Source organism: Parus major, chromosome 2, assembly GCF_001522545.3.
Source record: "Parus major isolate Abel chromosome 2, Parus_major1.1, whole genome shotgun sequence".
Taxonomy (NCBI): Eukaryota; Metazoa; Chordata; class Aves; order Passeriformes; family Paridae; genus Parus; species Parus major.
In genome coordinates this window covers 9,677,441-9,702,722 of record NC_031769.1, presented here as the reverse complement: position 1 = coordinate 9,702,722, position 25,282 = coordinate 9,677,441, and the positions used below count along the sequence as shown (strand labels likewise).

Below are 25,282 nucleotides of genomic sequence, written 5' to 3'. Positions count from 1 at the left end.
CCTTCCATTTAAAATTTTCTAACAATCAGTTCAATATTTGTTTTCTGTGTCACATTTATATGCCACAATACCACTTTTACACTGAACAATGCAAGTACACATCTGAGGAGGAGCAGCAGCAGGGAGACACAGTTGCTTTTAATATGGGTTCAGTTCCTTTCTCTGCTTATGTCTTAATGGCACACTGCAGTTGTCCTAAAACATCTCCTCTCTGCTCTGAGTGATGCTTCACAAATTGTTTATGACTGAGTCTCCCTTCACACCTGTGTATTCCTCTCTGGCACATTCACATCTCTCCCCACCAGCCACAGTGTGAAGCTCCTGGGGCTGCAAACAGACTGGTGCCACCCTCCTCCCAGTCTCCATGGTGGGGGCTGTGTCTGCAGGGGAGAACCACATCCTTCCTGAAATGGTGCCCCTGGAAAACAGGACCTGGCTTATGGACAGGGTGGTGGTGATTTTTGACTTCCAATCAGTCACTCATTACCTCCCCAGTGCCTGGCAGCTTCACTGATGGCTGCACCAGCACTACACTCCTGCTGTGGATGTAGCTACATTTACTGTCACAATATGAGAGATAATGCCCAAAAGTAAAAGAAATGTATCTATAGTACATGTTTCTGCTGACACAGCACAGAAAACCCTACCCTACCCTAGGAAAACATATGTATATTGGCAAAAATCTGCAGAATAGACTGACTTTGCTGAAGAAGAAGCAGGATAGAAAAGGTTTCACTCAGAGGTTTAGCCAGAGAGGATGAAAACAGTTATGTACAGGTGGGCCTTATTAAGATTACTTAATACCAAATTCATCCTGGAATTGTGAGTTTCCTACAAATAAAGAGAAATCAAACAAGGCAAGCAGTAAATGTAGTATTTTACCTCCATAGAAAATCACTGTGTTGTGTAGAAGCAGTTGAGCATCTGCTTTGAACTCCTCATAACTCCTGTACTTTCCTTCATTTACTTTCTACACAGAAGAAAACACAAGACTGTGAGAAAACTTCAAAGTGCTCTACCTGCTTTATGCATATCAGCTTTCACAGAAAGCTGCATTATGCAACACAGATCAGACACTGCTTTTCCTGCATACAAAAGGAATACTTACAACTCTTTGACATGGTTTGTTAGTACCTGAGAATTGGCTGGCCTCTATGCAATGCCCAGAAGTAAAACAGAGTTTTTAATACTTGACCACGTTTAAAAAAGATTTTCCTGGTTGTAACAAGGTGAATGTGGAGTAGCTGCAGCATAAGGTGTGGCCCAGAACATTTGTTTAAACTAAACTATGTTCCCTGAAGTGAACATTTTGTACCTTCAAATATCAGCTAGTTTCAAATCAGTGTTGACTGCCTTTGCACTTCCAGGATCTTCACTGGATAGTCTGTGTTATCTGATGAAAACTGATTGTCCCAGTCTTCCAAACTCATAACAAATTCCTACATGGAGCCATTAATTTTCTTAGTATGGCCTTGTCCAACAGGGAATGCAGCATTTTCAGTTGTGCTCTCTCAAGAACATCTATGACAATTCCAATCACCAAACAAAACAACATCAGCTTATAGAATGCTATCAAGGCCAAAAGACCTTCTTTAGAAGCAGGAGAAGTTGACAGAGTGAAAGGAAGGCCCGATCTATTTTCAGGCTCAACCAGTGTTGCCAGCACTTCTAGACAGGAAGCAGTGCTGGCCTCCAAAACTGTCAGTGAAGCTATTGTTAATTTGTGCATTTTAATAATAAAACAAAGGCTCTTCACATCTGTGCTTGATAAGGGCAAGATATACCACAGCACTGCACAGCAATCCAGTTGCAGGAATGAGTAAAGATGAATAAAGATGCTGTTCATTATGATCATGTGCAGTTGATTTATATGAGTCATGATCAGACCTTTAGTTCAGAAAAAAAGGGACAATATATTTATTAGTACTTTATTTTTGGAACAATTAATGCAAAACAGATGTTTGGGGTGAGTCTGGTTTTTCATAATCAACAAAGTGATTGTTTTTTTATGAATCATTTAGGTGTCTGTAAAGCTGACACCCACACAAGGGCATAATGATTGAAATCAGATTATGGTCAAAAACCTTGGGCCAGAGAAGCACACATAGGCACTCAAATCTATATTCATTGATTTAGTGAAACAGTACTTTGAAGATTTTAGCTACCTGCAGATCCTAGTATAACCTTAGTACAAAAGGAATTGAGGATACTCTGTCTGAAAAATAGGCACCACTCAAAATGGTTTTACCCTGTTACCTATTTATGAGGAAAAGTTTGACATGTTAAGCTTCTGTATCTAATGCTGGATACAATACTGAAATACTGATCATAAAGAGAATTAAAAAGGATTAGGACTTTTTAGACTTTCAGTATTAAAAGACACCAAAACCAGTGTAGAAGTTAGAAAGCAAATCACTTTACCTCCTGTATAGTAGGAACATCAACAGCTGAGTGCACCAGCCTTCGGTACATTGGATGTTTGTTGTCCTTCCCTTTCTTGTTTAGATCTATAGCCTGAAAGAACCATGAGACAGTGTTTGTTACTGCATTTAGAATCTGCTTAAAACACATAAAAGAGGATTAGAAAATGCAATAGTTTGGAATGTTTCAGGTGGGACTGCACAAGGGCAAACTGGGGATCCACAACCCATGAGATTACGTGTGTCTCAAACCTGAAAAATGTCCATGTCAGAAGAGCCACAGGCCCATGGCATAGCCTGGTGATACTGATGCAAATCACTGATAAGTGTATGTGAAAACACACACAGTGCTTATGACAGGAGAACTAAAAACCACCCTCTTGTAGCCCTCCTCCCTGCACAGTCCCACCTGGGCAGCCATAGTGCTCCTCTGCAGTGCAGCACAGCACTGAACAAACCTCGCTGTCTCAGACTCACCCGCTCCTTCATACGAGACACTATGAATCGCAGGTATGTGCTCATCTCCTGTTTACTTGTGTTCTTCTTCTTGATACTCTGCCAAAGAAAAATGGGATCATATTATTATTTTAAACTTGACTTCAAAATTCAGCCAATAAACATTTTCTCTGCATTAACACTTGATTTGAAAAGGTAACTTTGAATCACATAAAACACTATTTCTTAGGGAAAACCTTATCTGGTAAATTAGTAACACTAACACGCCACAACGACTATAGATGTTGCTTTGAATTATGTCTGGGCTGAGACCTTCAGCCACAGAAAAATGACAAGTTTTATTTCCACTTGTATCCATAATAGTTTGTCAAAATCTCTCATATAAAAAGTGCCTAATTAGAATAAAGCAATGAAGAAAGTCATTTTAGGGAGCAGCTAAAAAATTATTTAATGGTCTTTTTATTAGCAAGGCATTAATAATTTTAGTAAAAAAAGAAATAATTTAAAAAATAATATCCTGTACCATCTACAAATTATGTGCTTACTAAGCAAAATGACACCATCTGGGAGGAAGACAAATTGGCTTTAGCCAGTAGAAACTCAGAGCACTTTTTTACTGCTCAAGAAACATAGCAGTCTGGGATTTTTGTGGTTCTTCCTTAAGAAAATTTAATCCAGATTCTGGAACACAGATCACTACTTTTTAACAGTTCAGGATCCAGAGCTTTTCCCTCTCATCTTAGACTATTACAGAGACTTATCCCCGCCATTCAAAGTATAACCAAGCTAGTGGGAAGCCCTGCATACCAAAAATGTGCTGCTAAAGGGAAGGTGTCTCTCTGCAAATGCCTAATGTGCTCTTACAAAGCAGCCTTTCCAACCCCAGCTCACAGCAGCTGTGCTCAGCTCTGCATGGCCCTACAACAGCTGGCTGGAAAGTGCTACCTTCTCCCTGCTTTTACCTGCAGCAGCTCTCCAAAACAAAAGCACAGTGAAACAACAGCATGGGTTCCAGGTCTATTACCCTGAAGTGTTTCTAACTGCTCACATCTCCTGCAAGGAATTCACTTCTCCTCACACCTCCTTGTGCACTGACTGCCAGGCTGAGTTCTCTCCCTCTCTTGCCTCATTTCACCACTTGTGTGCAAACTATGTGGACCAAATGGGCTGAGTTACCCCTGCATCCTTAGAATCTGATGGTCTTTAGCAAGATCCACATAATTGTGCAGATGATGGTTGCTAAGCAAACAAAAGAAAAAAATGAATCCATGTTCTAGTAGGTAAATTAAAGAGGCTTAAAAATTATCAGTCACTAGAAGTGTGCTATTTTTCATTGAATTACTTCTATATGACTCTGGACATAGGGAGCACACACACTGAGTACAGAGCACTTGCTTTTACAAATTTACTTGGCAAGAGTAAAATTACACATTAGCACAAAAAAAGCTGATAGGATTTGGTAGTGTCTCCCCTGTTTATATTCCTCCTGCAAGACATTGAGGACACTGAAAACCACCGGCTGTTCCCCTGTGCTACAGCAAACTTGCAACCCATACATTTCAGGATTGTACTTACTACCTTTCTTGAAACAAAACTGTACAGAGCACTACCTGCAAAGCTGCTCATTTAATTGCTTAACAGCAATTAGAATCATTACAAACTGTGCTGAAATACCAGTTCAGTCACGAACCTACTCAGATACTGCATTCTGCATAACAACACTACAGCTTCTTCCTGACTGGGAAACTCTCTGTGGTGGAAAGGGCCAGCCCCAGGTATTTCTAATACCTACAGGTCCTTTAAGCAAATATTAATGGTTTCCTGGCCTTCCTTCCTTCCTTCCAAACTCTGGACTGACAGAGAATTTATCCTGCACTATATATCTGAATCACATTCTGTATATTCATGTTTCACTCTGACTGCCACGAGAACGTGCATTCTGCTGGAATTCAAATCACCTACTCAGTTTCTCATAAACCAACATTGCCACTGCAAATGAAAACCCAAATGTGCATTAAATTATCTGCATTATGAAACACTGCTGTCATTTTGTCATTTCAGGCACTGGAGTGCTGTGTGCTTGCTAATGACACAGCATTTTAAAAGACTGAAACTTATAAGGACACAATAAAACTCACATGCACTGACTAGTCCTACACCTCTTTTTCTGACATGGCTCTGAATTTATTATCCTTTGAAAGTATTTCAGAATTCATGTGAACCGTTTTTCATGCCCTGCTGGGCAAGACAGTTTGAAAGCGACTGTTGAGATAGATGGTTTACAGTCTTATCCTTCAGATCATAAGAAAAGATAGATAGCTGGCTTTGTATAGTTATCGATGTCAGCAATTAATATCATCTTAAGCACCAATGAAAATGGTATAATTAACTTGCCAATTCTGGCAGACTTTAATTTTTCCACTTTTCCTTCAATTCCCTACACTGATTTATTTTAAGAAAAACTTGATCTCCATGTTCCTCTACTACATTTTGAAAGGTAATAAATTTAGGGAATTGGAACCTATGAGCCAGCAAAATGTCTTTTTATGGCAAGATTGCTTACCCTTTGGAGAAAGCAAGTTACATTTCTAGCATTTCATTCACTTTTCAACAATAATTAGCCATTTAGGAGGCAGCATTCACACATTTTTTGGAAGTTATAATGGAAAATGTGTAAGTTTCTACTAAAAAAGCCCCTTCTTTGTATTTTGAAGACTTGTAGTGTTCTCAGAGAAGTCAACTTAGAGCCACATAAAGCAAAAAAATAGATAATACTAGATGGGGACTATGATTTGCATAAAATCTATTTATATTGCTCTGACACAAGATAATATTCCCACTTTCAGGTCCCCTTTATAGGCAGAATGATACAGAAGAAAATATAAATGAAAATTAGGTCTTCTAATTTCCTACTTTCAGGAAACAAAAGCAATGATAGTGGCAAGATCCACTGTCTTTTGTCAGATCTACTGAGATACTCTACTGGAAAACTTGTTCAAGTTCAGATTTGTTTCAAGGAGACTGCTGTGATTCAATCCAGCCCCCAAAATGCCAGGATCCTTATACTTTTAGATAGCTTATTTGTGGGATAAATTATCTTAATATAGGACTGTACCAGGTCTGGCTGGGATGAAAGTAACTGTCTTCACAGCAGTTGGTACGGTGCTGTGGTTTAGATTTGTGACCAAAACAGTGTTGGTAACACATGGATGTTTCAGCTCTTGCTGAGCAGTGCTTGCACATGTAAAGGCGTTGGCAGTTTTTCACTCTGCCCCACAAGAATGGAATGGGGAGTACACAAGAGGCTGGGAGGAGACACAAGGCAGACGACCTGAACTAACCAAAGAGCTATTCCATGCCATAAAACATCATGCTCAGCAATAGACAGGAAGAGGAGAGGGCCTAGGGGGAATTTAGCCATCCTTAACTCAGGAACTATCTGGGCATTGATCTACCCATGGGGGTGGGGAGGGATTGCCTCTGCACCACCTTTGTTTTGTTTTCTTTCTCAGCTGAGAGTTGAGAGATGAGGGTGCAGCCGTGTGGTGCTCAGCTGCCTGCTGGGATTAACCTGCAACATGGACAATTCCTCAGCCACACCACTGCTTTAGAGAAATCTGCAAACCTGCTTTGAATCAAGGTAAACTAAAAGACTTGGTCAAGCCTATGTGTTTACACAGGGGATGAAGGAGTGAAGTAATAACCTTCACAATAGCAATCCTCATGTGGAAGATTAATGAGATTTGGTAGGTGAAAGGCCAAGCCTGCAGCCTAACTCTTTTCTTGTGGGTCCAGGAAATACCTTATATGAGCCTTATTCTCTGCAGCACATCTGTTTCTCAGAAGCTGGTACCTGAAGGTTACATTGCTCTTTATTTTCAATATTCCAGATTAATTATACTGCCTAGCTGTTCAAGAGGGTAGCAATATATTGCACCATACAGATGTGACTTATTTAGCAATTCTGACATACTTATAGTGCAGGGCTTCACTGCAAGACTTTACAAACCACATGAGGCTAGAGAAGCCAGAGGCATTTCCGAGAAACACTCCATCCTGCAGTAGCACCAGGGATGATGGAAGTGACAAATCTCTGCACTCTGAGTTAGCTCTCAACTCCCAGGGTGGCAGTGGCCACTGTGCTGCAGTTGCTGCAGTCTTCCATTTGGAGAGAAAAAAAAATAGGGAAGCTCTAAGAAATGAAAGCTGTCAGTGCCAGCATTCTGTCTAGCTATAAGCATTTAAATTACATTTGCACTGTTTAAAGAGGTTTCCATTTCCCTATAATCTCCCATAATGAATATTTTTTCCCTCCCTCTCTCACCTGTCCTGTGTATACACTCATCAAAGAGCTGCATTTCAGTTCAGTGATGGATTATGTGAAGGCTGCTCAATGACAGATACATGTTTCTAAGGCATCATTTTCAGAAGCAATTCAGGTTTCCAGGGCCTGCAGAGAGGAACTATGAGCATGAGTCTAACATACACTCACCACTGCTCTTTAGAAACTTCTTGCTTTACACACTGGCCCTCTGACTTTTTTGGGGCTTAAATTGCCAGAGGAATTTGGTGCTACATATGGAAAGCTTTACCGCTCTGCTGCCCTCTCAAACTTCCAACCCTCAGGTCTTCAGGTTTCCTGTACCATTAAGAAAGGTATGCAGCACATGGAATGGGTCTCAGAGCAATCAATGCACTGTGTGCCCTAAGTATCACACAGAAAAGCTTCTGCAGGAGCAAAATATGCCCTAAGACTTGCCTCTTTCATGATCAGATGTAGTAAAATTAGACTTTTTAAAGCATCAGATGCTTTTGGAAATGTTACTGCTGAATCCACAAATTGATTTCTACTTGTATGGTGCATTAAGCACTTTCTGAATATGAAGCATCATATGAATTAAATATGCTTTTATCTGCACAAAGAAGGTGACAGGAGGCTCTAAGTGGAGGTTTCCCAGTTTTCTCACTGCTGTGGACACATTCCTTTATACTTTATTCTGTCCTGTGCAGTGCCCAGTTCTGTCAGCTCCCTGATTTACTCCAGGGTGCATGGGAGGGACTGGTGAGGACAAGCACCACACAGCTGGGCTCTGTGCACTGAGCCATGTGCTGCTGAAGCTGGTCCTACACTAGGACTTCCCTTTACCCATCCATCCACAACTACTATTTGTGTGATCATGCCAAATACTGTTTCAAGAATATGTTTCCCCATACAGTCTCAAACTCCTACTATAACACTATGAAATAAGTTAATAAAGCTCTTTCCTCCCTCCTTGTATTTTACATTAACCACCTTGACTGACAGCTGGTACTTAAACCCCCCTGATCTAAGCACTTGAGTAACTTCACTTAAGTAACCTCCATCTTCCTGTGCTTCCAACTTTCTAATGCTTGTCATTCTCACTTGTCAAATTTTGTCTGAAGTTGATTGTGAACTGCATAATGGTTTATTTTTATGTACTCTAGGAAATGCTCAGTATAGCAGCAGAACTCAGAAAAAGCCGATCTATAGAATACTTACCAGCACAGTATTTAATATCTTAAGCTATACAGATTACTTTAGTCTCCTATCTATAAACTCCAGAAATACTGGAATACCCATTATAATAGGTAAATTGGCTGTAAGTCCTTGCAAAGGACATGCATGGAACACGAATCTCTGATCAGATGATTGTAAAAAACTTTAGGAGTCAAGTGAAACCACATGACTAATTCTTTCTTTCAGTTTCATGAATCAAAATTTATTTCTCTGGGACAAATAATATATCAAAATGCTTCATTTTGCCTTCTTATAATTTTTTTTTTTTAGATTTGGATTTTTAGACAAGAAATAATACAAGTCAGCTACACCAACATGATTGATACTCTCCTATTCATAATTTTTTATATATATATTCCCCCTCCAAAAAATTAGTATTTTGGCAGCACTTTTTGTAGTCTTTAGGTACTAAATTAACAGCTGAAGAAAATTAATTCCCTCATTTTATTTAACTGAAGAGAAGCAATAAATGTAGAAGTTTCCTACATCCTTCAGAGACCGAGTTGACTAACCCTGTCTGTAATGGACCATTCCAGTAGTGAAAAATGTAATCTCTAAGCTCATTCAATATTAAGTTTTTCTCCTGTGACCTGTCTACCAGGAATTTTGCTGATAATGCCAATTTATTTCACTTAAGACAATGATTAGTCAACAGTCAGGGAAAATTTTCAATCAGTGCAATGTGGTTTGAATTGAACTTTGTTTGACTTTTGACTCCTGCTGAGAGTTATATAGGGTACAAAAATATTCAGAGTGGTACCATCAATTTAAAAAAAGAAAAATGAGGAACTGTAGATTGTTGTTTGTGGATGCAATAGAAAAAAAACACAGACAGGCAAACAGAGTTCAGAATAAGGTTTGAAAGAGATTGTTATAAATGATATGGGAGGAAAAAAAATTTTAAAGTTATGAACAAATCCTTAGCAATGGCCTTTATAAAATATTTCTGAGTAGTCAAGTGTGCAGGATAAAGCTGCACAGGTTGATCAAACTAATACAACCAGCAATCATGAAACGAAAAATCCAAAGGCTTGCTGACCTTGGCAGCATTACAGAAGCAATCTTTACAAAAGAATTAATTCTTTGATTATTTCTCCCAATATATTATGTTTTAAACATATTTTTACTTCACCTTTGTAAAAAGCTTTGAAATCTCCAAGTCAAAAGTGCTATGTCCAGTTATGGAATTAAATATGAAAATATATGTATCTCTTTGTCCCAGCTATCACTTTTCTTGAAGATACATATTTACTGCTGAAAACACAATGTAAATCCCCCACTGCCCTTATGCAAGATGGCTAAGCTCTGTTATGCCCTCTGGACATCAGCCAGGGCTCTCTCCACATTATTAGTTTTTTTGAATGTAGGCCACTTTCTTGCTTTTAAAATGAAATTAGAGCAGTCATTTCCTAGGAGGGTGGGGAGAAAGTAGCAGAATACTGAAGGATGAATACTGACACAAGGATGCTGACTCCCTCACTTACAGACTGTGCAAGCCTCCTTAGTCCAAGTTTGCAGAATTAGGGCTTGAAGGGATTTGAATTAATGACAAGAAAAAATAGGAGCTGCTGGCAGAGGGGGAGAAAGGATGCCATGGCATTCACAATGGCAATATCCACAAAAATAGGTTGATCATCACCTGAGGCACTAAGCAAGCCAAAGACCTCTGGGGCAGGAAGTATTTAAGAGCCCCCAAAACCTCTCTTTAATATTTGAATAACAAAAAAGGAACCAATATGCAGAAAGATAGGCAGAGAGCACATGGCTCAAGTTTCACAGGATTTTTTTTTTAAGGTAAACATTTATTTAATATCATTGCCATAAAGGACTTCAGGGCTTCATGATGAAAGTCAAACTGTTCTCAAAGCTGACGTATCAGAGCATACTTCAAGCAATGATTCAGCATTTCCACTCTGAGGACATCCATGGTACAAGATAGATGTTATGAAACCACCTCATATACAAGGTGGCATAAACCATCCACGTTCTCTACCTTCACCAGGCGTCATCTGAAATTCCTGGCAAACTCAGGTGAAGACTGGATGCAGTTTACCTAAATCTAACTAATTATAAGAATTATCAACACTTATAATAAGACCCAACAATTCTTAGAGATTTATTTAAAAAACCTGAAAGTAATTCATCTATATATGGTCATACTTTTTGTTTTTAGCAGAAAGAATGTTGAGTAGCTAAATTAAATGCTAGCAATTCAATATGGAGAGATACAGTATATGTCTTTATTCTTAACTGTTTTTTTCCCTGCCACTACTTCTTTTTCATTACTTTCAGCTTCATTGAGGCAGGCCTGATTTTCCTCCTAAACCCAGAGAGCTCCCAATCTGAGCAACAGCAACAGGTTTTCTGGAACTCATTCTAAGGTAACTACAGTTAAAAAGTGCTGTTTTGAAACATAACAATCCACGTGTTTTTAACAACTGCTTCCCCATCCCACTGAGTGCCTGAAAACTTACATTCCTTGCAGCACAGATCATCTTAAGGTCAGTCTGCTGCTTACAGCTAATCCAAGCTTTTAGCAAAGGAATTGCCTCTGTCTCCAGCAGTCCTAGGCAGAGTGGAACTGGCAGTTTTATGCCCTACTGTAGCAACAATTTTATCTGAAACATTCACATGCATTATTCCTTCCACAGGAAGGGAGCCTAGGTCTGTAGGAAGCCTAGTGAAGTGCTCCATTTGGGGAGGTGACACCGAGATGCCAACAGCAACAGGTATTTGGCTGATTCAAGGCTAGGTACCAGTAAGCACCAGAATGTTTAATCTTCTAATGATATGTAGACAACATTTCTGCCCATTCTTGGAAAGTATATAACAAATGCTTTTTGCTGTCTCCCTGCCATACTCATAATAGCATTTTTAAAGAAAAAGCAACACAGATATGGATGCCATGAGTGAAATCCAGATTGCCCTTTTTGCACCAACAGAATCCACATCAGTAAATGACAAGTAGGATTTAACTCCTTATTTTTGATACTAGCCTCATCAGTAACATGATTGTGGCTTTATAATGTAAAATACCATTCCAATAAAATATTAAGAATGCAAGTCATCAAAATACAAAAATGATTCATTAAAACGACATTAAATAAAAACAATAGCATCTTATACAGCAATTTGTTTACTCTTGTTGAAGGTTCCCACACTCTACTGCACTCAGGTGCTCACACTCTGGCACAGGGTACTGTGCAAGTAGAACTTGCTGGAGTCTTCAAAAATGGCCATCTGCTACATGCACCACATTTTGGTACCTCTGTACAGATGCTCTAGGTATGTACCATTGTTTCAATAGTCAGTTCTTTACCCATTAACCTGGCCAGACCATCTGGGCACCTTAATAAATCTATTAATGAATATCAATCCTCTAATCAGCACATTAAATCTCATAGGTACTCACCCTGCAAACTGGGCACTGCCAGTGACTACTGCTGTCTCTAAGCCTGAACTCATCAGACAAACACTTGGAATGATACACACGAAAACACAGGTCACATATCAACACCTCTCCAGGCAAATGGCATTCAAAACAATACCAGTCATGATTTTCTGTTTCCCAGTCCTACAAAAAATACAAAATATTTTGGTATGACATTCTGTCAAAATCTGCAGGAACTAAGAACAAAATTGATATGTCTTGAAATCCAGCAGCAATTAGACATTATAAACATTTTAAAGAAGTGTATAATGTTTAAAAAACAGGGGAAAACCTACGTGCTTAAAGGTCTTCATCAATTTAATACATACTAATTCCAATAGAATATGAATGCCAAGTTTTAATTTTTTCAAGTGTCTGATTAGTTGCAATTTCAAATATGAGCTCTGTCCACAATGAAAAGTGGGTTTGTTTTCTACCTTTGTGTAAAGCATTTGTTGACCTCTCTGTATTAGATTGCAAACAAAAGTTTGTGCACCTCAACAGACCATAGCTATTTTCTTGGACTATTTCCCTTAGTTTGATTGTTACATTATATTTTCAACTATAATTTCTGAAGGGTGGTCCCTTCCAGGCTCTTTACTCTCTTAAAACTGACAACTTTTCAGCATCAAAGTGTTGAGTTACAAGAAATAAATGAAATCATGAACCAATTACTGCAAGAAATGTTTCTGCTAAGCAATCCCAATGCAATCCAAAAAATATATAATGTTTCACTTGCCCTGCTCAATAGCACCGGGCTCATTCCTGAAATGTTCTACAGAAGACAAAGGATATGGTTCTGCTGATGCACAGATGTCTTTAATATACTCTTCCTTGAAAATTCACCCCCAACGGCCAAATTCTGACCTTTGAAACGTGCACAAGCTTTGCTGAAATAAATCAGAGCAGCATGCATATAATTTGGAGGCAGAATTTTGCTCTAGGAATCTACAGTTCTAAAACCAAGCAGAATTGCCAGTGGCCACTGTTAAATGTTTATGTTTGTTATCTGAAACGCCATGGTTTTTCTACACTTAGAAGACAAAATAGCTGTCATATCTCAGATAAAACTCCCAATGCCTTTTCATGTCAAATGTCACTTTTCAATGGGTTCAGATCTCTGAAAAAAACTATTCCTATTCTTCAATAAATTATCTTGATAAAAATCTGGTCAAGCTATTTCTAATGTCATGTTGTAAAGGTGGAGTTAGCAATCCCCACCAACTGCCAGAACTGGCATTTGTCTGATTTTCATTATTCTGTGCCTGGGAACTGCAGTCTTTGTGTGAAAGGTCTTCTCCAGTGGAGCAGTGTAAGAAGTGCCACACTCAAGTGGCACTTCCAGTCCCTTGTGCTGAAGAAGCTGTGTTGTGTACAGAACTCATCTGACCAGAGCCCCCATGAACACAAGAGTTTTTGGGACAGCCTCAACCCAGACTGCCTGCACTAAAGTTGATGTACCATGAATGTAGGATTGCAGGGGCAGCAAGTTTAGAGGGGGGGAAAACCTGCCCTATGAAATCTTCACCAGTTATTTTTGAACTCAGAACTTTGCCCTCCTTTGTTGTGCAGATTAACAGTGTAACTTGATCTTTTGTCATTTCTCTTCATTTTATTGGTAAATTCTGTATATCTCAAAATGGCATAACACAACCAAATTTGGCTATAAACAACTCATTATTGTTTCACCAAATCTTTCCCCTTCCAAAGTCCAGCGGCTGTGTACTTTGGGAGCCCTTTCTTCAGGATATTTTGTAAACAACTAAAGATACTGCATTGTTGGTGTACTTGATTTGCCTGCAGAGAAAAAAATCAGGATAGTGTTTTGTATTTCATTTATTTTAACTGTATGTATGAAATGAAAAAAAAAATATCAGGTGGCAGAAAAGGGCCAATTAAGCAAGAAAAATAATCAGTTTTGCTTAAATGTATATTTAGATAAAAATTAAACTGAAAAGACCCCAAGAGGTCCTGCAATTTCACCACAGAATCAGGATTCCAAGATTCTTAATTTTTATTTGTGCTAGTTACATATTCGTATCTCCCAGATATTCCATTGTTAAGAAATATGCTGGCAAAGAGACGTGGAATTTCATAAACATACGGAAATATATTTGCTGGCAAGAAAAGTCATACACTCAAGCCAGAAACCATGACGTTAAATAAAACACCAGGAAAAGCTTCCTTCAGTATTCACACTGTAGTTTTGAAAACCTCATTATTTCTAAAAACAAGGTTTTCTACAGAAAAAAAGTTTTAGTTTAATGCAGTATATTTAGTGCATAAATATACATAAAACATTCATTTGTGCAATATATTTGAGAAGCTAGTAAAAAAAGACAAAAAAGGTACATAACCCTTGTGGACTATTGACTTCAATAGCGAGGTCAGAGGCATTAATTTTCCTCCAACAGCAATGAAATGTCGGTTATCGCTTCTCTCGGTTTACCTAAGTGTGAATGGGAGGGGAATGTGCTCCCAGCACTCTGTTTATCCGTGTATTTATTTATTTTCATGCAGGAAATGGGATTAGTTTGGCCGTGCCCAGCTCAGGCTGCCGGCGCTCGGGGTCGGGCAGGTCAGGACGCTCCGGCACCGCGGGCGCGGCGGGGCTGCAGTTCCCGCTCGCACCGCCAGGTGTCGCCGGGCGCTCCCGAAAGCGGCGGCCCAAGGGCAGCGCCGGGAGCTGCGACATCCGAGCGGGCACCGGCAGCCCCGGGGCCCGCCGCGCACACGGGATGCACACCCAACTCGGGACCCGCAGGGATATGGATGATGGTGGTGGCTAAGAGAGGAGACTAAGCTATCCTAATGGAAGACAGAAACGTAATAGAAAATATGACAGAATTCAAAACCACATAGTGCAAAAATTGTTCACCTTGTTTTTTGCTGCTGTCTGGGAAAAAGGCTGCATACCGTAGGCCTTTCAAAATAAAAACAAAACAAACTTTGTATCTATACTGTAAGCCATCTGATTATCAGGATATACACAAGGCTAGAAAGAATTCATGCACAGTGACCAGGAAATCAATCTGTTAGTTCTAACTTCTGGTTGCATACATTTCCTCCTGCATTCCTGGAATGCTACCTGGCACTTTCACCACATTTTATTTCTTTAAAATATCCCATGTACTTAAATGATTAAAAGAACCCAACACCCATCATTCCTATCCATATACACACCCACCACCAGGCCAATTAAAAAATCATCAAGAATATGAATGATTGTTAATCAATGCACTCTCTTTGACACATAAACGTTCTCTGGGCATCTAAAAAAGAACCTTCTAACATACTTAATTTACTGCATAGAGCAGCCCCACCAAAAGCAAAGCAACACCTTTGCTGCACATTATGAAAGGTTAGGCTATCACTTTATGAATAAAACTCACAGTCCTTATTTGTGTATAAAAGGTGACACATTTTCCCCGGGCCATGCAGACCGAAGGAAGGATCTCCGCCACAGGGACTCAGTTTCCCGGCGCAGGGCAGGGAGGGTCTCCTGGGTCACTGTGCCGGCAGACAAAGGGAATCCTCTGCCGGCTGCCCAAGTTCAGCGGCACCAGTGACTGGCCCCGAGAGGGAGCGGGTTTGGCAGCAAAGCTGGGTAACTCAGATCCAACAGGAGGCCTTCCCCCTTCATTCTGCCCAGCTGCCCGCTGCATTCGTGGATCTATGCATCAGCAGGGCAGCAAATGAGCTCGGGGGACTGTGTGTAATAGCCAAAGAGCCACGCTCTGTTAGGCAGAGCGGGACCTTGCAATCATACGGGCCACATGTGGTCACTTGTTCTTTATACCCAAATCCGTCAAACATTACATCATAAAGGTCACTTTGCACTGACATAAATAGCTGAGATTTCTCAGCGACGTGAGTGAAGTACTGCAACAATTTCAAAAGTACATCTTAATTTATGACCGGCACGTAAGCTTACTTTTCTTTGTCATTTGTCTTAAGTAGGCTGTCTTAAAGCAAATACATACATTTATTCTGGAAGTACAGAAAAATAACATGGGATAGAAAATGTCAGGCTATCCAGAACATTTGACAATTTAAATACAGATAAACCCAACAAAAGGAATGAATCACCATGTCGTAGCCTTTACTGTAAAATAAAATACATAGTTGTTGTCAAGGAAAGAATAATTTTAGTGCACAAAGAAAATGTCCATTATAATGCAAATGTACATGGAAAAGAAATGCTTACTCATTAGTAATGGAGATTTACTTAGCTGTAATTGAAATAGGGAATCTGTATGTTGGAGAATGTGACATCCTGCTGTACAATTAGCATACCATTAAGTAGGAGATGTGAAGCACATACTGACAGTAAAATTAACAATAACTTAGAGGTCACAATTGTAACTATTAGGTCACTTCCATAGCACAGCAAGCCCGTAATTATTGTAAAAAAAAAGATGTTAAAACAAGTAATAAATTTTCATTTTCATACAAATTATATGTAGGCATAACACATGAAAACAGTATAACCTCCTTTCTTAGACTTTGTCTAAAAGGACCACTTTGCTTCTTTTTAATGCACATTCCATTAACATAGCTCATTTCTTACCTGTTAATCTGTTTTCTCCAAGTCCCTTAATGGTAGCCCAGATACTCGGTATTAAGTCACTCTACTATCAAGTGGAGAGAGGAAAAGGGAGGGGGGAAAAAAAGCAAAACTCTATTCATGAGACTCCCCCTTATGGGGATTTGCTGTTTTCACACTGTTGAACTAGATTTCCCAAACAATCCAAATTATGGATATCCTTTGGACCCAAACAGTAAGCTAAAAAAAAAAAAGGGTCACATAGATGGGACAGACAGTTATAAGTCAGTTACCCTTTGGCACAATCATGTTTATTTACGAATGGTATACATACAGTTCTGTTGTCCTAAATTCCATATGAAGCAAATGAAGAAAATCATTCATGGTTCTCAGCATTTCCTGTGTGGCACTTATCCCATAGCACTCTTTGCATTTTTTTTTCCCCCAGGTGTTCTGTTGTAAGTGCTTCTCCAGTGTTTCTTTTACGTGTGTGCTGCTGTGGTGTTCCTCTCCCTCTCCCCTACACTCACGCACACACACACAGTTCCTTCCAGATGATCGGATTCGCATTCAGACCCTCCTGTGCACAAACTCACTGTCAGCCCTGCATGGTGTCTATGCTTTAACAGTCCCTACAGCTCCAGCTGCCCAGTGGATAAGAAACTTAGAGCAGTTTTTCCACTAGTCTAAAGGAAGAGTATTAGCAAGTACACAGTAGATTTCACCCACCGTGTATCCAAACACTTTTGGCCTATCACGATGGTAGAATCTAGAATGGCAACAAAGTTCATGCCAGCAGAAAGAAGTCATTTAAAAAATATAAATTAGTATCTGCATGTTACATTTATTTCAAGACATTTTCAAATTACCAGCCCAAGACTTTAGTGTAATCTTTCCAAGACTACTTCATAACCCTTTAAAGAATGTCAATAAATGAGTTTCTACTATTTCTCAGATTCCCATTTCTTTAACATGCAATGAGATAGGCCATGGCCAATTTAAAGATATAGTTCTGAAGCAAATGTTCTGGATTCTGATATTTTAGGATTTGGGAACAGCCATAAGGAACACTTTAATCTCTTCTCACCTCTATCAGCTTTAACATCCGAGTTCTTTACATTTTCCCCCCTTCAACTAAGAGAGAAGCTTTTAAAATCTTGGGTTCTGATGTCAAGGTTTCTTTGCTGGCCTTCAGTAACTCTTCACTGGAACCCAACAGAGTTGACTACCAGTCCATATCAAGTAGAAACATACACTAAAATAAATGCCTCACAAGAATGATGCACATTTTTTTCACATCTTTGATTTTGCTTAGGTTTGGCAACATGCATCCATCATCATCTGCTATTGGGAAGTAATTGCTATCTTCTCTACTTAATCTGTCATATTTCAAACTTTCTGCTGTAAATTAAAAGCTTTTATTATGTAAGAAGGGGTGGTACTGCATTCTAACATGGATATATCTACCATTTCATTACTCTTCTCCGATATCCGGGTCCACTCCTTAAGAGGACTCAGAGTATGCTGCAGGAACCTATGCCCCCACTCACATTAAACAAAGCAGAATCTATTTCTGTCTAAACACATTTTCCATTCTTAATAAATCAGTTCCTTTCTGTCTTTTTCAGGCAGCATCCGCTCCATCAAAGCTTTCTCAATTAGACATGAGCTTTACTAAAGGTAATTGCTAAAACCTTGCAGTACATCTTTATGACTCACAACTATCAGGAACCGCGGTGGGAGTGCACTACCTATGAGACTTCTGTCCTCTGGTGCAAAACCTGAAGAAATGCTTCTTACTTCTACATTTGCTGTAAATAGCTACTTGCCCACTTCATTTATCTGTTTTGTACTTCTCTCAAAGTGTCAATACTGGAATCCCTGCCCCGCACTAAAGGCAACCTGAAACAGGCTTGGACAGGAGCAGTTGCTATCAGCCCTGATGAGCTGCAGAAATGCTAAACCAGCTCATCTTTGAAATGCCTCCCTTTGTCCATCTATCCACTGCTTTTGCAATTCTGTTCAACTTCCAAGTAACTTCTGTGTAGTAAGAGGAGTTTTACAAAGTGTGGCTGATTATCTGTAGAGCTGCACAGACAGGAGCCTTACTCCTTTTTTTTTTTTTTTCAGAGTGCAAGTGGATGTGGTACGTGCACACTCTATTTTAACCAGGCTCTATCTCACTGGGTATAGTAGCCAGTAAGAAATCTCCAGCTTATCAGGGGTCTCTGGCAGATGTACCAGTTTCCACTCAGACACCATCATGCACTAAATAATACCTGGGCTGAACAAACATTATGTGTCATGGAATGTCATTCCCAGTATTTTTTCAAATGCAGTGGGGATACTGTGTTTGTTTCTCACTAGAGGCCTTAGCTTGCTGTGAGGGCAGTCCTCCTACTGCCCTGTGGCTCAGCCTTCTCTTCGTGCCACATCCCTGGCTCCATCATTCCTTAGCAAGCATGAATCTTCCTGTAAACATCCTTTCAGTAGCCTACAGGATTTGCTTTTATCTTTTCATCAGAACAATGATGAAAAGGTTAGGCTTCAAACTGAGGAAGGTGTGATTAATTCCTTGATGGCTCAGAGGACTTACTCCATCTTTGCAGCAGGTAAATGGTGAGTTAGCTGTTTAATAAAGTATTTCCCTTTCATCATTGCTGTAAAGGATCCATATTTGATCAGGACGATTGCTTTACAGTGATAAAAGTTTCTTAGATCATCACATGTTTTACATTTAATGCTAGAGCAATGCTTTGGGGTAAATTCAGCACCAAAATAAGCTTATTTTCTCCCCTGCAGTTTTCCTCGAGCCATGTGTTTACTAGATATATTTCTTCCTGTTTTGCATCTGTGTTTTTCCTACTGCTTTTGCTCATCCAAAGTGCTCAGCAAATAAACAAGCATCCATCTCTCTTTCAAAGCCAAAAAGACTTCAGCAGCTAGAATCCCTTTGTAAAAATTGTTTCACTTTATCTTTTCCTTCTTTTTCTAGAAAACTACCACAGCAGGTAGCTACAATGTGTGCTTTTACAGACAGGATAATCTATCCATTCAGATCAGTTGCCTTTATAGATTCTTCCCTTCACTGACCTGAGTTTTATCTTTAAAATGGATTCCTGTAAATTGACTCTGCAGGATACTTTGTAGGTATTCATTATTCATATTTTATCACAAAGAAATCCAAAGTAATTGTGAATTTGTATGTCCTCACAACTACTGAGCTTTATTTCAAGTATATTTATTTATTTATTTACTTATTTGTTAATTATGGCCAAGATTTTATCATCTCAGCAATTAATTGGAATTTCTTGTTTTACATGATTTTTAAATTATCTTGTTTTAGAAACCCGTTCTATTCTAAAAAGAACCAACACAAAACCATCAGTCAGGGGAGAGACCAAAATCTCCTTCTCCATAGTGCATGTATTTATGGGCTTGTAACAATCCATTTCCATTTTCTTCACTAATAACTGCTTCCTCTTCTGATGCACTGATGCAGGAAGACTCAGGCTCTGCAGAGAATTCCACATCCTCTCAGAACACTTTTGGCTTTCTTTCACTGAATTTAATCTGCAAGCCTAAGTTTGTCTAATTAATTTATTGACAGTTTGTCCTAGAAGTCTTCAGTTTCTGGGCAGAAATCACCCAAGCCCTCTCTGGATTCCTGCCAGGACAGGTAGATTTTTATTCACCTTCCCACCTGGCAGTCATGTTCTGGGCAATTTTTGGGGTGATAGGCACCAAAGCAGAGAGCCAGGCTCTAGCTCCCAATGCTAAATGAGTGAGCTTTTTCCTGGAAGTATAGCAGCATGTCAGCAGCCAAACTGACTGCTTAAACCCCTGTCACACTTATCTGCTCAGCCTATGAGCTGTGATTTTTTTGTGAAAAATCTCAATTTCCTTCCCAAGAAGATCATGTTTGAGTAGTAGCAGTGTACATTACTTGAGATGAGACAATACAAGTATTCTCCTCCAGGATATTGGAAATAGAAAATAATTTCAAGAGAAAATGTTTTTTTTTTTCTACACATTCCAAGCAATTTCAAGGTTAACAGAAACTTTCAACTTATCTCCTCAGAAACTGGATTGACTCTGCTGTTAATGTCACAATTTTTGACTGAGGTTGAGTCAAGAAGAGGTGTGTAGGCTATTTGCATTAGGGAGATAAATCAGTGATGAAGTGTTTATCAGGTGCAATGCCTTTTATGTCCACATTATGGTTTTGCTCCCCTAGAAGGAAGGTGAATCCAGATGAGAAATAAACCATCTCTTTGCTTGTACTTCCAAGTCTCTTTTCAAGAACTGTGCACAAAAGTGGTCTTCTTCCCTTTTCTTGCTCAAAATACGTTTACATTGCTTCTCTGGTCTTATTTTGTAGTGTTTCTTTAGGTTGATGTTTTAGCATACAGAAATATTTTATCTGAACAAGCAGTATACACAGAAACATTTTATCTGAAGCAACAGCAGAATCTCCTACAAAGGTTCCTTAAATCTCTTGTCCATGTGTCCTGTGCTGTAGGTGTGGCTGATATTGTTTCAGCTGTCAGCTGATAGAAGGACATGGGGACTGCATTTATTGTGAATGAAGCATAAATATTAATAAACCCATCAGCTTCAATGAAGTTTCATTCAATGACCAGCATGACACAATAACAAAAGATTCAAATCAGCTGCCAGAGGTACAGAGCATTTTGAACCCAAAAAGTTAATAAAAACAACACTACTAGGTCAGGGTGGGCACAAAAGGGGTAGAATAAACCCAAGATGGGTATTTTCAAAACAAACTCAAGACAGACTGATCTATGTCATTATTCTATTAGCATAATTTAAATCCCATGATGGAACCTTCCTACAGACTAGTTTGACTAGTTTACTTCAAACTCAAGGGTAAATTCTCATTCTTTAAAACACCCTTTCAATCAGACAAGAACATTTGGTGAAATCTGTGAACAACATTACCAGTATCTCAACTCCAGAATGAAGAGTGAAAGCCTCAAAGAAGGATACAGCATTACATCAACTGAATTTTTAAAAGTCAAGTTGGCAAAGCTGAGAGAGCCAAGTGAAGATGCTGACAAGGTTGTTTTACCAGTTTAAAAGAAGCAGCATCTCTCTGCAGTCAGATGGAGTCTACTAGTGTCACCTTCAGTAATGTGAAGATCCTGCAAACATTGTCAATTCCCTTTCCAGAGAACAAAAAATAAGGATGAGCAGAGGAGAGGAAGAAATACCCCTGAACAGATGGGAAGAGAAAAAGAAGACGAAAAGGAATGCAGAGAATTGCTCACTATTCTTAACCCATCTAGAGGCAGGAAGAACCACTGGAATGACTGTGAGGCCATTCTCATGAGCTGTATGGTAACAGCCTTAATGCAAAGACAGAAGAGGGTCTTGGCTTTAATGCAGAAAAAATGTCTTGTCCTTGAGCTGGGAATTTAGAATTCTAATTTGCTTCTCTAGGACAAAATATTCTGTGCTTTGATTTGGTGATTTGAATATATTTGCTTTTCTGAATTTTCACAAATACACTTATTTTTGGTTTATTAATAAGCAGAATCACATCTGCAGTCTGTGACAATAATTTGCAAGAAAAATGAAAATGGAGGCACATGGAGGATTGATTTAATGGCAGTCTTTTGGAAAATTAAGCTCCAAATGATGGGACCTTAAAGGATAGAAAGACAGTCAGAAAAGACTAAAAGAGTTTCAGAAGCTCATCTTCCTTGAGTGTTCTTGTGTGATCACACTGGTATGTGGCCTGACCTCAAAGCCTCCTCATACTCTCCCTGATGTCTGGTAGTAAGGGATGGAAGCCAGTTTGAATTTTTTCTCTCATGGGATCAATCATTAATTCTTTGCATCAGTGGATCACCAACTGTAAAGAACACTGGCACTTCCACAGTAATTAGGAATCTATCTGGGACATTCCAACCTGGAAAATTCTCAATTTGTCCAATGTGTGAAAAATATTCACTACTGTGGCTTGGCTATGTTTGGCTTTGGATCAGTGAATTCGCACAGGACTTTACATTAAATGCAATACGGATGGATAAGGCAAACGGAGAATTTTTTTAAACAATGAAGGAGATTTTTCTTCATTTGGTGTGACATGTTCTTCCTCTTTGTGCTCTCCAGTTGTAAGAGCTTTCATGATGAAGACACTGGCTGTCACTATTGCTGTTTCATATTATCCTTCTGCCCTTAACTGAAAAGAATGGGATGCACATTAAAACCATTCCTCAGCCTAGTTATTTAGAAGCCCCTAGCTTGCTAGCAGGAACTGGTAGCTGTTCAGGCTGGTTTTGGATTGAGGTTTGGTTTTGTCTGCTGTTGTTTGGGGTTTTTTTTATTATTTAAAATGTATTTTATATGCAGAAAAGATTCAAATCCTCACAGTGACAGTTCTTAAGCTTTTTACAATTATCTTCACATTTATGGAGACTCAAGATGACATAGCCAGTTCAAAAAACAGCTTCTGGCTACCAATACTGACCTAGCATGGAAAAATCAATATAATTACAAAAGCAATTAAGCGTGGCAAGCAAGGAATAAAGCCTTTGCTCAATCTAAAGTAATTTAGATTAACACAAACATAACAGCCAAAAATACTCCTTTCTCCTAGACTGAACCTAGTAAAATTGAACCTGCAGCACATCAAATCACAAAAATAACTGGGTGTGTGCCTAAGGTCACTTGGGTTAACAAAATCACCTTCAAGACTCACAGTGTGAAATCACACTCACAGTGTAATCACAATAATGTTAAAATGATGGGAATACAGACAGAGTGAAGAGATGGATTATTTAGGCAGCCTTATGACTTGAAAGTATCTGGAGTTGCTTTGAGCAAGCACTAGTACTTTCTCAATTTAAAATACCAGAAAACTCCCCAGTAATGAGCTAGCACATTGAGAATACATCTGCATGTTGGGGAAAAACACATTGTACCTCTAATGTCTTCTGAAAGCAGGAAAAAGCAAGGAAACTTCCCCTCCAAACAGTGTGCTCTCCTCTAATCTAAAACATCTTTAGAGGGAAGAATTGGAAAGGCAATAATTTAGATACAGAGAGGACCAAACAGACAGGAGAATGGCTGTAACTGACCCCCAAAATCGGACTTAACTAGCCAGAAGAATTGCTGGCTCTTTCTATAGGCAATCAATTAAATGATCAGAAAATAGAACTCTGTGAAAGAATAATTTCTTGAAAATATAATCACCTTTTATGCATTCTTCAGTGAAGAAATAGCTCACAGTGCCTTAAGTGAGTGTGAAGCTTCACTCTTCACATCTCATTAGGGAATTTGGCCCTATGAACCATTTTTAAACCACAGCAGTACAGTGGGATATGTAGCAATCAGATGCAAACAATGAACCCATGTTATGAACACATCTCCATTTTAGAAGAGCCAAAATATTTTTGGCTTTATGAACACAGGAAAATTGAAATTATACATTCATAAAGCCTCTCTCTGGGTCAGAGCAGTTTTATGACTTTAATCATGAGGAGAAGAACTAGCATATTAAATGCTCAAAATAGTTCAGTGCACACTGTCTGTAGAAAAATGTAAATGAGTAAGACAAACTAACTCTAAAAACTGCATCTAACCCCCCCCCCAATAAAGCTATAGGATATGGTACTTAAATTCAATTTCTTTCCTTGGGGTTAGGCACTGTACTATGGTACACAGATAAAAGTACATAAAAATCATGGCAGAACAGAAAATAGTAATGAATAAGTAAGCAGATTCATTGTCATTTTCTTGAAGGACTATGTTTCCTTTCTATTTTATCAACTGTGTTCAAAACATAGTTAACAACACTGATTTGCAAATTTTTTTCTAAACACAAAGAGCAAGGAGATTTTTTTTTTATGCTGATAATAAATAGCATATCCAAATTCCAGCAGTTCTGTGAGAAACAGAAACAAAGCATTTAGAAAAAAAGAAAAAAAGTAAATTTCCATTATCAGACTTCAGGACTGACATTTCCCTTGCAAGGCAAGAAGCTGAAGAAATTTTGTTCAGTTGTATAATAATGCATTAACAAACAGAAAAATGCAAAATTCCTAACTAAAATACTGAATAAAAAGGGAAAAGAAATTCTTCCCTCATTTATTTTGTGCAAATGCATTAATCATCTGCAAGATAAGAAAGCCTGTAAGATGAGAACACATTTTGAAAATGTGCAAAACATCTGGAGACACGGCAAATGAGCAAACAAAATGAATACCTGCACAAGCCCTGGAGGTATAATATTTGCAGCAAAGTTCTTGTTTAGGTACCAATCCATAAATGTCAGTTGGAATACAGTACATTTTGCTACTGACTCTACATTTTAAATTTAGCAACTTAGTAAATTTAGTAACTCAGTCTTAAATCTGATCACTCTTTTTTTTCCCAGTTTTTCTGAACATTAATTTTCATGAGCCATCCCTTTTGGAAGAGCCTCCTGATGCCCTCAGACTGTTTTGCCTTTGCACCTCCGCTTGTCTTTTTTATATTACTAAATATGTGAGGTTTTGCTAAATTTTTTTATCGCAGTTTCAACATACTGCTTGAACAATGAGAGCAAAGTAGTATAATTTTTCTGAAGGCTAAGAGAAATCCTATCAGAGATCATGTCCTTACTACATAGACTTATCATTACATCAACCTATTGGATAGGGCAGATGTTTGGAAACACCTAAGCAAGCACCACAGATTATCAAATGAATCTTTTTCAAATAGAACTAAGTTTTCATAATCTCTGTACTTTCAATTATTGTCACTATTTAGACATCAGTCTGTAGTCACCATCACAACCAGTACTTTCAGGTCATGTGGTGTCCTCTAGTCAGGCACCTCTTACAATAACAGACAAAGGTGCTCAGCAGTTTTGTGGCCAAGAC

General features: G+C 38.8%; 1 protein-coding gene across 9 annotated transcripts in view; it reads right to left on the bottom strand.

The window, feature by feature from the left end:
• ZMYND11 (zinc finger MYND-type containing 11) overlaps positions 1-25,282 on the bottom strand; it is a 105,267-nt gene that overhangs the window by 16,074 nt on the left and 63,911 nt on the right. For 4 of the 9 annotated variants that reach the window (XM_015617932.3, XM_015617935.2, XM_015617934.3 and 1 more), the window contains exons 4-8: positions 14,724-14,768; positions 11,828-11,989; positions 2,898-2,975; positions 2,422-2,514; positions 883-970 (exon numbers count right to left, since the gene is read on the bottom strand). In XM_015617932.3, the coding sequence (XP_015473418.1) occupies positions 883-970; positions 2,422-2,514; positions 2,898-2,975; positions 11,828-11,989; positions 14,724-14,768 (466 nt within the window). Of the gene's footprint in view, positions 1-882; positions 971-2,421; positions 2,515-2,897; positions 2,976-11,827; positions 11,990-14,723; positions 14,769-15,237; positions 16,607-25,282 lie in introns of those variants that run through there. The other 5 variants (XM_015617939.3, XM_015617940.3, XM_015617937.3 and 2 more) reach the window with 5 other exon arrangements.